Here is a 17,259-nt window from a genome sequence, read left to right on the forward strand (position 1 = left end):
TCTTTTCTACCAGGAGATGGCGCTCCCCCATGCTCTGGCAGTGTACTGTCCCTTGATGTCATCACATCCAATGCAGGGCTATAGACCCTGCATTGGTATTTTGATGTCAGGGCTTTAAACCAATGGAGCATAGGGAGAGGATGTTGTGTGTACCGGTCTAGCAGTGCAAGGGTGTAGAATCAGGGAAGCAGATCTTCTTTTCTATGTCTCTTAAATATAAATGAGCAATTAACCCTGATTTCCAAGTATTTTGGAGCTGGTCTTTATGCAACAGTTTACATGCATTTTTGGGCATCATGTTAAGAGCAACCCATTCATTGCAACAGGCTACCTTACATGTGAAAATCACATAAAAAAGTAGTGCAAACATCTTTTTTTAAAATTGTGCCGCACCAAAATCCATGGTACTTTTTACCATGTGTTTTGGCACGTGATCAGGAGGTGCATTGGGATGCCATTAAGAATTAAAGGCACCACTGCATGGCTGCAAAAAAGAATGCACATTGTGTGTCTTTACATTGGTCAAATGGGAGCCTAACCTAAAAGTAAAGAATAACACTTCCTTTTCTAAAAATAATAAAAAAGTTTTGCTCCGAGCAGTCCCAATACTCCTCTTTTGCAGCCCCCCCCACACTCTGAGGTGCTTGTTATGGGGGCACTTGTGTGAGCTCGCTCCCGAGCAATGCTCTTTGTGTCAATTGACACACAGAGTGCATTTCAGTCCTACTCCCCTGCTCTCTCCTCACTAGCTGCGATTGACAGGCAATGGCTCCCACTGCTGTCTCTGAGCCAATGAGGAGGGAGAGAGCGAAGAGAACCGCTGCTGTTGTGCACAGCGCTGGATCGAGATTGGGCTCAGGGATGAGGGGGACAGGGAAGGGGGGCTGCATGCAGAAGGTTTTTTCACCTTACTGCATAGAATGCATTAGATAAAAAAACAAAACCTTTAGTGCCACCTTACTGAGTTGCATTCATTTTTTTCTTTTATATTTTCTTGGAGTTTAGCTTTAGGAAAGATCTCTTGTTTGAAAAATTATTTCTAATGTCTGACTCCCATTTTCTGGTTCCTTCATCCTTAGTCCTTGGGTGACCTACTAGGTAAAATTACACCATGACTTAGGTAGCCTATGCAAATGTATGCACTGCTCAACTGCTCAAAATAAATAAAGAAACACTTTTTAATCAGAGTACAGCATGAAGTCAATGAAACTCCTGGGATATTGATCTGGTCAGTTAAGTAGCAGAGGGAGTTGATAATCAGGTTCAGCTGCTATGGTGGTAATGAAATTAACAAAGGGTGCACTAGATGGGCAACAATGAGACAACCCCCAAAACAGGAAGGGTTTTATAAGTGGAGGCCACCCTACTTATCTTTTCTTACTGTTTTTCACTAGTTTTGCATTTGGCTAGGGTCAGCGTCACTACTGGTAGCATGAGGCGATACCTAGACCCTACAGAGGTTGCACAGGCAGTCCAACTCCTCCAGGATGAAACATCAATACGTGCCATTGCCAGAAGGTTTGCTGTGTCTCCCAGCACAGTCTCAAGAGCATGGAGGAGATTCCAGGAGACAGGAAGTCATTCTAGGAGAGCTGGAGAGGGACGTAGAAGGTCCTTAACCCATCAGCAGGACTGCTCCTTTGTGCAAGGAGGATTAGGATGAGCACTGCCAGAGCCCTACAAATTGTCCTCCAGCAGGCCACTGGTGTGAATGTCTCTGACCAAACAATCAGAAACAGACTTCATGAGGGTGGCCTGAGGGCCCGACGTCCTCTAGTGGGCCCTGTGCTCACTGCCCGCCACCATAGAGCTCGATTGGCATTTGCCATTGAACACCACAATTGGCAGGTCCGCTAATGGCACCCTGTGCTTTTCACAGATGAGAGCAAGTTCACCCTGAGCACATGTGACAGACGTGAAAGGGTCTGGAGAAGCTGCGGAGAACGCTATGCTGCCTGTAACATGGTTCACCATGACTGTTTTAGTGGTGGGTCAGTGATGATCTGGGGAGGCATATCCATGGAGGGACACACAGACCTCTACAGACTAGACAATGGCACCCTGACTGCCATTAGGTATCGGGATGAAATCCTTGGACCCATTGTCAGACCCTACGCTGGTGCAGTGGGTCCTGGGTTCCTCCTGGTGCACGACAATGCCCGGCCTCATGTGGAGAGAGTATGCAGGCAGTTCCTGGAGGATGAAGGAATCAATAACATTGAATAGTCCCCACGCTCGCCTGACCTAAATCCAATAGAAAACCTCTGGGATATCATGTTTTGGTCCATCCGACGCCACCAGGTTGCACCTCAGACTGTCCAGGAGCTCAGCCCTGGTCCAGATCTGGGAGGAAATACCCCAGGACACCATCCGTCCTCTATTAGGAGCATGCCCCAATGTTGTCAGGCATGCATACAAGCACATGGTGGCCATACAAACTACTGAGGACCATTCTGAGTTGCTGCAATGAAATTTCAGCAAAATGGACTAGCCTGCTGCATAATTTTTTCACTTTGATTTTCGGGGTGTCTTTGAATTCAGTCCTCTGTAGGTTGATAATTTTCATTTCCATCAAACAATGGGGCATCCTTACATTCCTAACACATTACCCCGTCCCAGGGGCGGACTGACAACTCATGGGGCCCCCGGGCAATAGGGGATCATGGGGCCCCTGTGTCCTTGCCCAAACTCAAAAAAGCCTATGAAAAAGGTACCAGGGGCATCTCATGGGGCCCCCTACTGACCCCGGGCCCTCGGGCAGTGCCCGAGTTTCCAAATGGTCAGTCCGCCCCTGCCCCGTCCATATCTGTAGCACGAGATTTTTCCCCATTAAGATCTGATGTGTTTTCAAAGTGTTCCTTTAATTTTTTTGAGCAGTGTACTTACAATGAAATGTTGATACTTCTCTTGCGATTCTTTTTGGTAAATATATGCTATACTTTCAAGCAGTGTTAGTATTTGACTTACCAGAAGTGTATTCATCTGATTTTTGTATTTGTAATGCTCCCTATATTTGTCATTGCTTTACCTTTACCTTGGGGATAATTGCAAGTCTTTTTGATATAGAAGGAATCAGAGGAGGATACAAGCCGGCCAATGGGATTGAGAAGGCAGAGCCAGGATTAGTAAGGGAAGGATCTCTAATAGAGCTGTAGCATCCCTTGTCCTACCATGTAGCACTGCGGTGTGTAGGCAGAAGGGGCTCAGACTGAAGGCTACACATTGGCACAGCACACAACCGATATTCTGCCACCAGACACATCATCAGCAGACTAATTACAACTGCCTAGCACTGTTACATCCCTGATCTGCTGCCTGTAGCCTGGAGACCACAGCCCTCCTCTGCATTGCAAGAACAGAATTGTATCCTGGATACTGCAACTACTTTTAGGACTGCAGAGCACCAATTGCATTGCATTCACAGGACTTTGCCCCTTGCTCTGATGACCGATCCTACCCTTGCAACTCAAATCTCTGTATATTGAGTGCCTTTTGCAGATCTTGGATGCTGTGACCTGCATCCATTACTGAATCTCTGGGTACCACTCTCATTCCTAGTGTCCCATAGACTGCATCTTCACCAACACTTAATCAGGCGCTTTAATTGAGGGAAAAATCACTTTGATAAGCAGCGGCATCATGATGTCTTGTACTGAGCTGATTACTATGTGCCTGTTGTCTGCTAAACATTTCGACAAGGACAAACCGCTGAACGCTCCGCCAGAGAAAGCTAAGCAGGATCTGTCAATATTCCGAGATGTAAGTGTCATTTTCTTATTTTATGTGTTTTATATGGAAAGTATTATGATGTATGTAACAAAATACAAAATATAGAATATATACCTTATGTACATATATAAGGTGTATATTAAATAATGTATATAATATGTACCTTATATATGTATGCTCTATGTGTGTGTAATAGGAGGGAGATACATGTTCCCAGGCACCTTTCAGATAAAATATGAAAATGATAGAGATCACATCTGCAGCACTACTAAAGCTCAAACATATCAATTATATGGTATTGGTTGAAAAGAGAGTTACATAGATGAAAGGGTCAAGTCACCCAAAAGTGATAACCCAGAATTTTTTCACTAGCAAATTATTAAATAAAACAAAATAATAAATAAATATAATATTATATAAATATAGTAATACATAATAAAGAAATATAATAATTTATACATATAGTAATAAAATAGATAAATATAACAATATATAAATATAGTAATAAAATACATATATATATACATGTATAAATATAGTAATATAATAAATAAATATGATAATGTATAAATATAGCAATATAATAAATAAATATAATAATATATAAATATAGTAATATAATAAATAAATATAATAATGTATAAATATAGTAATATAATAAATAAATATGATAATGTATAAATATAGCAATATAATAAATAAATATAATATTATATAAATATAGTAATATAATAAATAAATACAATAATGTATAAATATAGTAATATAATAAATAAATATGATAATGTATAAATATAGCAATATAATAAATAAATATAATAATATATAAATATAGTAATATAATAAATAAATATAATAATGTATAAATATAGTAATATAATAAATAAATATGATAATGTATAAATATAGTAATATAATAAATAAATATAATAATGTATAAATATAGTAATATAATACATAAATATAATAATGTATAAATATAGTAATATGATAAATAAATATGATAATGTATAAATATAGCAATATAATACATAAATATAATAATATATAAATATAGTAATATAATAAATAAATATGATAATGTATAAATATAGCAATATAATACATAAATATAATAATGTATAAATATAGTAATATAATACATAAATATAATAATATATAAATATAGTAATATAATAAATAAATATAATCATTTATAAATATGGTAATATAATAAATAATAAAGTAATATAATTAATATAAATTTTGCTATATGTAGTCTTAGGTCAGATGTTGACATCCCTCTTATAAAGTCAATATATGGGATAAATAAATAGGACTTTATTTTCAGCCTACGTGAGACCATATCCATCAAATAAAAAAAAAACATAATTATTTTTTACCAGCTTCTATGGCTTGTAAATTTGTGTAATTTTATTTTTGTTAAATTTTTAACAAAAGCACAGGTATATATACTCACCAGCCACTTTATTAGGTACACGTTGCTAGTGCCAAGAAAATATCCCTCATACCATTACCCCACCGCCACCAGCCTGAACCAATGATACAAGGAAGAATAGATCCATGCTTTCATGTTGTTTACGCCAAATTCTGACCCTACTCTCTGAATGTCGCAGCAACCAGTCTGCCCATTCTCCTCCAACATCAACAAGGAATTTTTATTCCACACAACTGCCGCTCACTGAATATTCTCTGTTTTACGGACCATTCTCTGTAAACCCTAGAGATGGTTGTGCATGAAAATCCCAGTAGATCAGCAGTTTTTGAAATACTCAGACCAGCCCATCTAGCACCAACAATCATGCTACATTCAAAGTCACTTAAATTCACTTTCTTCCCCATTCTCATGCTCGGTTTGAGCAAGTCAACTTCACCATGTCTAGATGCCTAAATGCATTTGCTGCCAATGTGATTAGCTGATTAGCAATTTGTGTTACAAAGCAATTGAACAAGTGTACCTAATAAAGCGAGTGCAGAGTCATTCTAGTACACATACATTAAGGAGTACAGTAAACCATTCTAAGAATACATTAGAACACTGTATGGTCAAAAGACAAATATTAATTGTCTATGGAGTCCAAGGAAATGAGCAGAAAAGTTCCAGAGATCAGCCATGGAATCGTCCTTCGTCTTTTGTACATATACCTTTTTTCCTGAGTAAACACCATATAACTAAGAGAGAACAAAAAAAGAGGAAACAAGCATCTGGGAGAAGAAAAGGGTTCAAAAAGGAAACTGAGATATTTCAAACTATTGCTCATCAGAATTTGAGTAATATCAGGTTTTACACTTAGCCCACATTAACGGAGGTGGAAAAAGGTTTAAAGTAAATTATGGCTTGTATATTTCAATGTGTTTGGTCTCTAGGCCCCTTACTTTATCCAAAAGTGATATGTTGGCCCGAGTTTGCCCTTGGCTTCCAATATCTTGTATGCTCCAAGGTCTTAGGGCAGCAGTTCCTTTGTTCCTATCCATTTGGGAGTTTTGGGTGTTGCCATCCAACATTGTGTGTACCAGCTCCTCCTGTCACATTCCCCATAATATAAAATATAAAAAAATCCAGCAGGGAGAGTTGGAAGCTCTTATAATGGCCACAGCAGGAGTGCAGACCAGTGCAAAGATCTCACTAATAGAGTCCTCAAGAGATGTAAGATACTATTAGAGCAATATATTGTATACTCCAAGGTCTTAGTGCAGAAGTTTCTTTGTTCCTATCCATTTGGGAGTTTTGGGTGTTGCCATCCAACGTTGTGTGTACCAGCTCCTCCTGTTACATTCTCCATAATATAAAATATAAAAAAATCCAGCAGAGAGAGTCGGAAGCCCTTATAATGGCCACAGCAGGTGTGCAGACCAGAGAACTCAGTGCAAAGATCTCACTAATAGAGCCCTCAAGAGACGTAAGAAACTATTAGAGCAGCCATTATCAATCTGAGTTACATGGAACCCTAGGGTTCCCCTAGAGGTTTCTATGTTTTCCTTGAGCTGTAGATAATTGACCTCCTGTTTGACAGGAATATTTCTAAGGCCACTTGGCACAGCCAGCTCTATGACACCAGTGATGTTTCTAGCTGTCTGTAAGGGTGGCATTCTGACCATCACTGTAAAGGGGCCATCTTTCCACTGACCACCAATGTAAGGGTCAATTTTCGCATTAAGCTCGATGAATTGATTTTAGCAGGAGTTTCCCGAGACATTTTTTTCAAGGGCTACTCCGGGACAAAAATGTTGAGAAAGGCTCCATGCCCACTGTGCTTAAAAAAAAAAACGCCAGTTCCCTTGGCAGAAAAAACACACTGATAGAGCGCATTTTTCTACACAGTGTAGGCGAGTTTAGGAGAGTATAGCGTTTGTTCTGCCAGAAAGCTCCAATAAAAAACGCAAACCAGAAGGGGTTTTTCTTTTCTGCCTCTAAACATTGAGCTTTAAATATGCCTCTAATCATCCTAATGTGCATGGACACAGGATAACACTGAGCTTCTACGGGCAAAACACTCCTGTAGAAGCAGCGATTTTAAGCCAGTGTGCATGGAGCCAAGGGCTGTATTAGGGAGTTTATCTTTTCTAACATGTAAAAAAGCACTGAAATAACCAATCTTGAGTGGGCTTACCCTTTAAAAGTTTATACCCAGGCAAGTCCACTATAAGGCTCCATGCACACGGGGCGTTTTGATAACGCTGGTAATGTTAGCTATGTAAAGTCACGTTAAAAATGTGAGTTCAGTAGAGTTAACAAATATAAAAAATCTGGTATATGGTATTATTTGAATGCAGCAAAGGGTCTGATACCCAAATTTGGTGGAGATGGGAGGTGCCGAAAGTAGAGGATTGGGTTGACCAAATATGTAAGATGGAAAAACTGTACCATATGAATGAAGATAAGATGGAGAGATATTATGTGAGATGGAACAGATGGGAAGAATTCAAATATAAAAAGTTAAAATTAAATGAGGATTGTATGGGGGTATAATTTAAAATAACATGAGTATGCCTCTCTCTTCTCGTTGGAGGATGTGAGGTCCCAGGAAGATTAGGAAAATGCAGAGTGGAGGGGGGTGGGCAGGTAAAGGGAGAGGAGGGGGGGGAGGGTGTAGATAAAAAGAAAGAAGTTGGGGTGGGGGGGGTGTTAGGGGTTGTAGGGAAAATATAAGTGGAATGATATTTGTGCTATAAATGTGTTAGTGTTTTTAAAGGAATAAGTTTGTATAATGTATCTGCTTGAAAATGAATAAATATTTAAATTAAAACAAAAAAAAAATGTGAGTTGTTCAGCTTTTTTTTAGTGTTTTTGCATTAGCGTTTAGTGGCGTTTTGCCACGATTAGCGACATTTTTTTGGGGGTCAAAAAAAGTCCAAAAACATTGGTTTGTGTGTTTTACAACGTTTTTCAGAGTCACATAGGCTGTAATCAATGTTTTTTGGCTGGAAAAAAACACCAAAACTAATGGGTTTCTAGAGGAGTTTTTAGCTGTAAAACACTGTAGCGCTGAAAAACGCGGAAATACATGAGATGCCCCTGGTAGCTTTTTCATAGGCTTTTTTGAGTTTGGGCAAGGACACAGGGGCCCCATGATCCTCTATTGCGCGGGGGCCCCATGAGCTGTCAGTCCGCCCCTGGTATCTGCCACCCCTCTCTGCCAATCCCTCCACTGGCCTCCACTCAGTGTCCTCCACCCCTCTCTGCCAATCCCTCCACTGGCCTCCACTCAGTGTCCTCCACCCCTCTCTGCCAATCCCTCCACTGGCCTCCACTCAGTGTCCTCCACCCCTCTCTGCCAATCCCTCCACTGGCCTCCACTCAGTGTCCTCCACCCCTCTCTGCCAATCCCTCCACTAGCTTCCATTCAGTGTCCTCCACCCCTCTCTGCAAATCTAACCACTGACCTCTACTCAGTGTCCTCCACCCCTCTCTGCCAATCCCACCACTGGCCTCCACGCAGTGTCCTCCACCCCTCTCTGCCAATCCCTCCACTGGCCTCCACTCAGTGTCCTCCACCCCTCTCTGCCAATCCCTCCACTAGCTTCCATTCAGTGTCCTCCACCCCTCTCTGCAAATCTAACCACTGACCTCTACTCAGTGTCCTCCACCCCTCTCTGCCAATCCCACCACTGGCCTCCACGCAGTGTCCTCCACCCCTCTCTGCCAATCCCTCCACTGGCTTCCCATTGCCCAACGGATAAAATTCAAAACACTAACATTGACATATAAAGCCGTTCATAACACTGCCCCTAATTACATCACTGACCCTGTCTCTAAATACCACCCAAACCGTACTCTCCGCTCCTCTCAGGACCTCCTACTCTCTAGCTCCTTTGTCTCCTCCTCCCATGCTAGTCTCCAAGATTTCTCACAGAAAAAAACACCAAAACTAATGGGTTTCTAGAGGAGTTTTTTAGCTGTAAAACGCTGTAGCGCTGAAAAACGCGGAAAAACGCAGCAAACCTGCGTTTTTGGACTTTTTTGACGTATGTATGGTAAAAAAAACACTAAAAAAAAACACGGGAACACGTCGCTAATCACAGCAAAACGCCACAAAACGGTAATGCAAAAACGCTAAAAAAAGCGTGACTTTACACAGCTAACGTTACTAGCGCTATCAAAACATCAAGTGTGTATGAGGGCTTAGAGTGTTTTTACAGCTAAAAAACTCCTCTAAAAATTCACTAGTTCTGTTTTTTTTTTTCCAGCCAAAAAACATCCCAGCCAAAAAATGCTGATTCCAGTCTATGTGTGCATGGACACATAGGATAACATGCTGGGGGGTTTACTGGCTGTAGAAAAAAACGTCAAAAGCCAAAAAGAGCCGCTGTAAAAACGTCCGGTGTGCACAAAACACATCACAGTTGAAAGCATGGGGTACGGCTCTGCATTGCCTATAGCTGCTGTTACCTTACAACAAGCTCAGTACAGTGTGAATGCACTAAAGGTGCTTCTAATGAAAGGAACCCGGACAGAAAGCTGATCACCATTCCTGTGGCATTGGAAAAAAACGCAGGTCAGGTTTCACGAGTGTAAATTGGCTTTGAAAGTTAGGTGTATGGTTGTGTATACCTATTGCACGTTCGGGTTATATACAGTGTTTGCCTTATGTAATGTTTCACAGACAAACATGTATTTTAATAATTGCCTAAGTGGAGCTTACAATCTACTGCCTGTAGCACAGTCATACAAACACCCACGCACAATTTGAGTCCAATTCATCTAGAAGCCACTTGAATGGTGGGAGGGAAGCAGAGCACCTTCAACAGATCTACACAAGTACACATTAAGGCTTGAGTGGAAGGACATTGCTGTCAGAGACCGGCTTTTATAATCAAAAGCTGCACAAAACACGCGCATTGTAACGTAAATGGCGACATTTGACCTGTTTTGGTCGCACTGCAATACATCAATACCTCATCGCAGGCTATCCCCACTCCAACCTAACATATCCTTTTTGTGATAAACCATATAAATCCCACATAAAACCCAAAATAAAATTCTACAAATATAATTAATTTATACAATCAAAGTAAATACAGTTAAACTTACAATTTATGTCCAATTTAAATTCACTCCCAATTGTGTCCCAAAATCACATAAAATAACATAAAATAAAATAAAACAAAAATCCAAATGTGTCCAATATCCAAATCCCAAATTTTTACTTCAATCCAGTTAGAAGGAAATTGATCCTAAATATTCCATGAAAACCTCAAAAAGAAAAAGAAAAATCCATAGTGTATTATCTTTTTAAATATATGTACTTCACTCTGTGCAAAAACACAAAACCACTCTTAAAATAGTGAAAAAAAAAAAAAACTTGTGCAATTATTATGTAAATATATCCCCACTCCAGTCCATCATGAATGCTGCTGCCAGACTCATTCACCTTACTAACCGCTCTGTATCTGCCAGGGGCGGACTGACCATTTGGAAACTCGGGCACTGCCTGAGGGCCCGGGGTCAGTAGGGGGCCCCATGAGATGCCCCTGGTACCTTTTTCATAGGCTTTTTTGAGTTTGGGCAAGGACACAGGGGCCCCATGATCCCCTATTGCCCGGGGGCCCCATGAGTTGTCAGTCCACCCCTGGTATCTGCCACCCCTCTCTGCCAATCCCTCCACTGGCTTCCACTCAGTGTCCTCCACCCCTCTCTGCCAATCCCTCCACTGGCCTCCACTCAGTGTCCTCCACCCCTCTCTGCCAATCCCTCCACTGGCCTCCACTCAGTGTCCTCCACCCCTCTCTGCCAATCCCTCCACTGGCCTCCACTCAGTGTCCTCCACCCCTCTCTGCCAATCCCTCCACTGGCTTCCAATTGCCCAACGGATAAAATTCAAAACACTAACACTGACATATAAAGCCGTTCATAACACTGCCCCAAATTACATCACCGACCTTGTCTCCAAATACCACCCAAACCGTACTCTCCGCTCCTCGCAAGACCTCATACTCTCTAGCTCCCTTGTCTCCTCCTCCCATGCTCGTCTCCAGGATTTCTCACGGGCTTCACCCATCCTCTGGAACTCCCTACCTCAAGCTATCAGGCTATCACCTACCCTGCTCACTTTTAGGCGCACTCCGAAAACTCATCTCTTAAGGGAAGCCTACCCCGACCCTAGCTAACTACTGGAATCCCCTACTTCCCCAACCACTCCATCCCCCACAGCTAATTACCTCTTGTACCACTATCCCTTCCCTCCTAGATTGTAAGCTCTAAGGAGCAGGGCCCTCTAATCCCTCTTGTATTGAACTGTATTGTTACTGTATTGTCTCCCTCCATAATGTAAAGCACTGAGCAAACTGTCGGCGCTATATAAATCCTTTATAATAATAATAACAAGAAAAGCTACAATTTCTGGGGAAATTGTGTGAAGTGTTTTTGCCTCCACCAGTAGTCTTCAACTGGAGTGGGTGGAGTAACTGGGTGGAGTGGCTTGTCACTCTGCTGCCTGCTCACACACCTGGGTTCCTATGGCAACTCACGCTACAGCAAGGGCAGAGAAGAGTGGTTAAAAACAAACTGCTCCAACTTGCTCACTTCACTGGCGTCTTTAAAAGGTTAAAGTTTAAATTATACATCCTACAGCAAAGAGCTTTATATTGTGAGAATCACAAGACCCAGACCTACATTTTGATGCACAGTATGTCTCTGAAATATTAAAAATGAAGGCACAGTGGCAGTTTAGATATTGCCCTTCAAATTTGAGGTGGCTAGAGTGGAGTTTCAATGAATGTCAATGGGCGGCGTGAGTTGCAAACAAATGGTCATATTGTGAAAACTATCAGGACTATAGCTTAGCCGTGGGCATTTTTAGTGGCAGCAGGGATAGCTGAACGTTTTGATATAAGAGTTGTGTAGGTGGGCTTGAAAATGAGGGAGTGATGGCAGTTTAGAAATCATGTCCTGATTTTTCAGCTCACACTCTAGCTTTTGTCAGCTCCCACTCTAGTTTTGAACATTCCGCCATTCATTCCTATGGGACCAATTTCCCCACAAAAACGCAGATATTTCGTGAACCATTCGGCGAAACGTTCCACAAAGTAATAGCACACCAATCGGGAACAATCCGCACGTTTCTGTATATTACTGTCTATGTAGTGTAAAAACTGTGGGAGGAGTTAGGGTGGTAAATTTGGCTATAATAATAGGAATATATATGTGAGATAACAGTAAGCCGTCTGCCATCAAGAACACTTAATAAATGATAGTCCTTGCTGTATCCAGAGACACACAATGCAGAGCAGGTCAAAGGCAGCCTTTAAACTGTCCAATGAGGATGATGGTGATCTGCTGACCTGTAATGTGCATTTAAAATGCAGATGGACATCCCCTGTGTACACGAGCTCACAAAATTCCCATGCGTGTAAGGCGCTTTACCCCAGGTTCACACCTAAGCATTTTCTGCAGCGTTTTGCAGAAATGCAGTACAGTCCATTTAACATGATTTCCTATGGGACACGTTCACATCTGCGCATTTTCACCCGGTGCGTTTTTCTGGAAAGTGTCAGGGACTTTTTTGAACGCAAAAAGTTGCGTCTTTGGTTCCGTAGACTTCAATGATAATGCTGCAGAAGAGCATGTATTTTGTTTTTATAACATTTTTGCCCTGTTTTTGATTCTTTTTGCATTTTAAATCTACCTAGCAACAAGAAAAATGTTAAAAATGGACCCCCCCCCGCAAAACACACGCATCAAAAACGCAGGTGAAAAATGCAGAAACGGCTTAAATGCAACCTGCATTGGTGTCAACCTAGCCTTAGGCTGGCCATACATTATACAATTTTCTGTTCAATTTCTGTCCTTTAGATTTACCTTCAACTATGTAGTGCAAGGTCCTGCCTAATTGGATACAACTGAAAGTGTTGTTTAGGTTGGACCTCATATTATATGGTTTTTGGTAAATCTAAAGCAAAATTCTCAAGGAAATTGTATAATGTATGGCCAGCCTTAGGGATGGGAATTGTTCAAGTGACTCAAAGTAGCCATTTAATTCACTGGCCACCAGGGGCGGACTGACAACTCAAGGGCAATAGGGGATCATGGGTCCCCTTTGTCTATGCCCAAACTCAAAAAAGCCTATGAAAAAGGTACCAGGGGCATCTCATTGGGCCCCTTACTGACCCCGAGCCCTCGGTGCCCGAGTTTCCAAATGGTCATTCCGCCCCTGCTGGCCACACACTATGCAATAAAGTGTTTACAGATACAGATCTGAATATGACACTGCTTGATAAATCAGGTTCAACCCTGATTTCCTTAAAAGGACATCTGGCTATATATTTACATGCACATTTGTATTGCGCATCTGGTGAGTGCGCAATTTTACTACACCCATTTGCACAAGCACCGGATTATCATTGGAGCAGGCACCTTCAGAGCACTTATTGTCACCTATGAACTTTTAATATTTATTCACTATTTATTCATTTATGAACTTCATTATCACCCATTATTGATTAATTTATTGAGACACTTATATGGAGAATTTTAGCTCTGCACTGTGATTTATTAGTTTTATTAAGGTTTTATCTGGTTATCTTTTGTGCATAGCTGCTTTATTAAGCACGCTCACTTATTTTTACCCGTTTTTGCATTATCGTTTTGCCACGTTTTTCAGCGTTAAGAGCGTTTTACAGCTAAAAAAGTCCTCTAGAAACCCACTAGTTTTGGTGTTTTATTCCAGCCAAAAAAGTTCCCAGCCAAAAAATGCTGATTACAGCCTATGTGTGCATGGACACATAGGATAACATGCTGGGGAGTTTATTGACTGTAGAAAAAATGGCAAATGGCAAAAACAGCCGCTGTAAAACGTCAAGTGTGCATGAGGGCGAATGCTGAAAAACATGGCAAAACGCTGTAAATCGTGGCAAACCAGCGTTTTTGGCCAAAAAAACACTAAAAAACCGCAAACACAGAAAAACATGAAAAAAGCAGCAATACACCGCTAAACGCAAATGGAAAAATGCTGAAAAACTTACTTTTTTTAACGTGACTTTACACAGCTAGTGTTACCAGCGTTATCAAAACGCCCCATGTGCATGGAGCCTAATAAAGGATAAAATAAAGCCAACCCTTGCTGTTTTAGTCACCTTCAATCCAGATATACCCCTTAGCAGGGGCGGACTGACAACTCATGGGGCCCCCGGGCAATAGGGGATCATGGGGCCCCTGTGTCCTTGCCCACACTCAAAAAAGCCTATGAAAAAGGTACCAGGGGCATCTCATGGGGCCCCCTACTGACCCCCGGGCCCTCGGGCAGTGCCTGAGTTTCCAAATGGTCAGTCCGCCCCTGCCCCTTAGTACTTTTTTCAGCTAGATGTCCTCAGTCTGATGGGCAGCATCATTCGACCCAATTGCTCTGAGCCCAGATAATCCTGGGCCTTCCCCAACCTGTGACTGGACAGTGAAAAGCGAAGCAGCACATGAGCTCATCTCTCTGTCACCCTGCTATCTCCTACTATGTGCATGCTTCCTGTCAACACATGAACTGATTGGCTCCTTGTACTGCCTCTTTTTTGCTCTTGCTGTACAGAGACTGCAAGAGACTGATAGAATGTGAAATTCGGGTACTTACACTGCTTGCATAAAAAAAATACCCTAATGATATATTAATGAATACAGAACTGCGTTAAAGTGGAACATCACTCTCCCAATTAACAATAACCATTTTTAATCCTAATGCTGCTAGCATCTGTAAATAGATAATAGATAGTATATTATATATATATCTATATCATGTTTACTTGTTTTAAACTTTTTTTTTACATTTCTTCAATTACTTCCGGGTTTCTGGCATAGGCAAATGTTATACATCCCAGTAGTCTTCAGGATAAGAGGAGGGGTTTGCTCTGCTAAGCACACCCTCCATCCTGCATGCCTGAGCTAAAGGCAGATGGATTTCAGGAAGTAAATGCTACATCAATCATCTGCCCTTATTCAAGATGGCCACAGACAGAAATAATTTTTTTCTGTTTTTCAATGTGAGTTCCTTTTTTCAATGTGAGTTCCTTTTTTCAATGTGAGTACCTTTTATCTGTTTTTCAATGTGAGTTCTCAGCAAAATAAAGTGTGGCGCAATGGATGGATGGGGGAGTTTACTTTGAATATAAAAAATGTATTAAATAGCGTTTTTTGGTTTGTTGTGCTCAGATACAGTGTAGTTCTGCTTTCATTTGTGTCTTGTATATTTACCTGGAATTTAATTCAGTATCACCGATATGCAGTCTGGCAGTGATGTGGATTATTGGGATTTTTCACTATTACTCTGACAAATTAAATTCTGTCACCTACTTCCTTCTGTCGTTTATCTGCTGATTGACGTGAACTAATGAACCTTTTTCACATCCAGATAAAAGCCTTTCAGAAATGACTATTGTTCTAGATATGGGACTTTAAGGCCCCCCGAAATGATGTGTTGCATAAACACACGTGCTTTAATCCTGTACATTGTTTTAGGGGGTACCATTCACAATGAGCAAGGCTGCAACACAATGCACAATTCTGAAGGCTCAAGGAATTGTAAGGGACAATAATGAGGGTGATAGCATCTACAGGGTGAATCCATTCAATTAGAGGTCTCCAAACTACAGCTCATGGGCTACATCTGACCTGCTACGAGATTTTATCCACCCTGAAGCTAAGGTCAATGATGTATCATCAATGTGCACAGTTTGAAAACTCTGATGGGGACCCTCATATACGGGGGGGACTCTGATGTAAGGGAAACTCTGATAGAGATCCTGATGTAAGGTGGAAGTCTGATGGGGCCCTGATGTTGGGGGGGGGGGTTTGATAGGGACCCTAGTATAAGAAGTGACTCTGATGTAAGTAGGACTCTGATGTGGACCCTGATGTAGGGGGGAACTCTGATCAGGACCCTGATGAAATGGTGACTCTGATGGGGATCCTGATGTAAGGGAGAACTCTGCTCAGGACTCTGATGAAAGAGGGGAATCTGATGGGGAACTTGATATAAGCGGAACTCTGATACGGACCCTGATGTAGGAGCGAACTCTGATCAGGACACTGATGAAAGGGTGACTCTGATGGGGATCCTGATGTAAGAGGGAACTCTGATCAGGACTCTGATGAAAGCGGGGAATCTGATGGGGAACTTTATATAAACGGAACTCTGCTACGGACCCTGATGTAGGGGGGAATTCTGATCAGGACCCTGATGAAAGGGGGAACTCTAATGGGGACCTTGATGTAAGGGGGAACTCTGATCAGGACTCTGATGAAAGGGGGGAATCTGATGGGGAACTTGATATAAGCGGAACTCTGCTACGGACCCTGATGTAGGGGGGAATTCTGATCAGGACCCTGATGAAAGGGGGAACTCTAATGGGGACCTTGATGTAAGGGGCAACTCTGATGGGGATCCTAATGTAAGAGGGAACTCTGATCAGGACTCTGATGAAAGGGGGAACTCTGATGGGGACCCCGATGTAGGGGGAATTCTGATAGGGATCCTGATTTAAGGAGGGACTATGATGTAAGTGTAGCGTCCTCCTCTAGTTAGGCTACTAGACTAAATTTAGTTTTTTGCTTCACTGCAGTCAGAGGAGCAGTGATCTATTGTTTGTGTCTGGTCAGGGTTTCCTAGTTGGGTGTTTGATTTCTCTAACCTTCTTCTGGGAGAAGATTCTAGAATATAGGGCAGGGAGAGTCAAATGTCCAGATGAAGATTTACCATGCCTCAGCCAATCCCTGGAAGGGGGCATCCAGAAGATGGCTGGGCAGGTAATAAACATTTTGGAGGACTTTCCAGAGTGTTCTTTCCTCTCCAGTTCTCCTGAGGCTGCTGGTGGTACTCTTGGACTCTTGGGTGCTAGAAGAGTGCTTGATGCCAGAGGGTGCCATGTGGATTGGATTTCTCTTATGGGGTCCTAGAAATGCTGGCCATCCCCTTTCACCTCTAGGAAAGGATGCTTAGAGAAGATTGGTGAGAAGATGTCCTGGTATTTCTGGTATCATTTGGAATGTCCTGATTGCTGAAACTCTCTTCCCTAGGCTGAGCCTGTGTTGTCGGTGTGCGTGGAACGTGC

The 17,259-nt window shown here is 41.8% G+C and overlaps 1 protein-coding gene across 1 annotated transcript in view; it reads left to right on the forward strand.

Moving 5' to 3' along the window:
- Positions 1-3,139: 3,139 nt before the first annotated feature.
- Positions 3,140-17,259, forward strand: part of NECAB3 (N-terminal EF-hand calcium binding protein 3) — a 128,971-nt gene continuing 114,851 nt past the window's right edge. Inside the window, exon 1 of the mRNA XM_089673230.1 lies at positions 3,140-3,759. Coding sequence (XP_089529356.1) covers positions 3,640-3,759 — 120 coding nt within the window. The 5' untranslated portion in view covers positions 3,140-3,639. The remainder of the gene's footprint in view (positions 3,760-17,259) is intronic.

Source organism: Staurois parvus, unplaced genomic scaffold (assembly GCF_062004578.1).
Source record: "Staurois parvus isolate SC_StPar_1 unplaced genomic scaffold, SC_StPar_1.0 ptg000137l, whole genome shotgun sequence".
In the NCBI taxonomy this organism is placed as follows: domain Eukaryota; kingdom Metazoa; phylum Chordata; class Amphibia; order Anura; family Ranidae; genus Staurois; species Staurois parvus.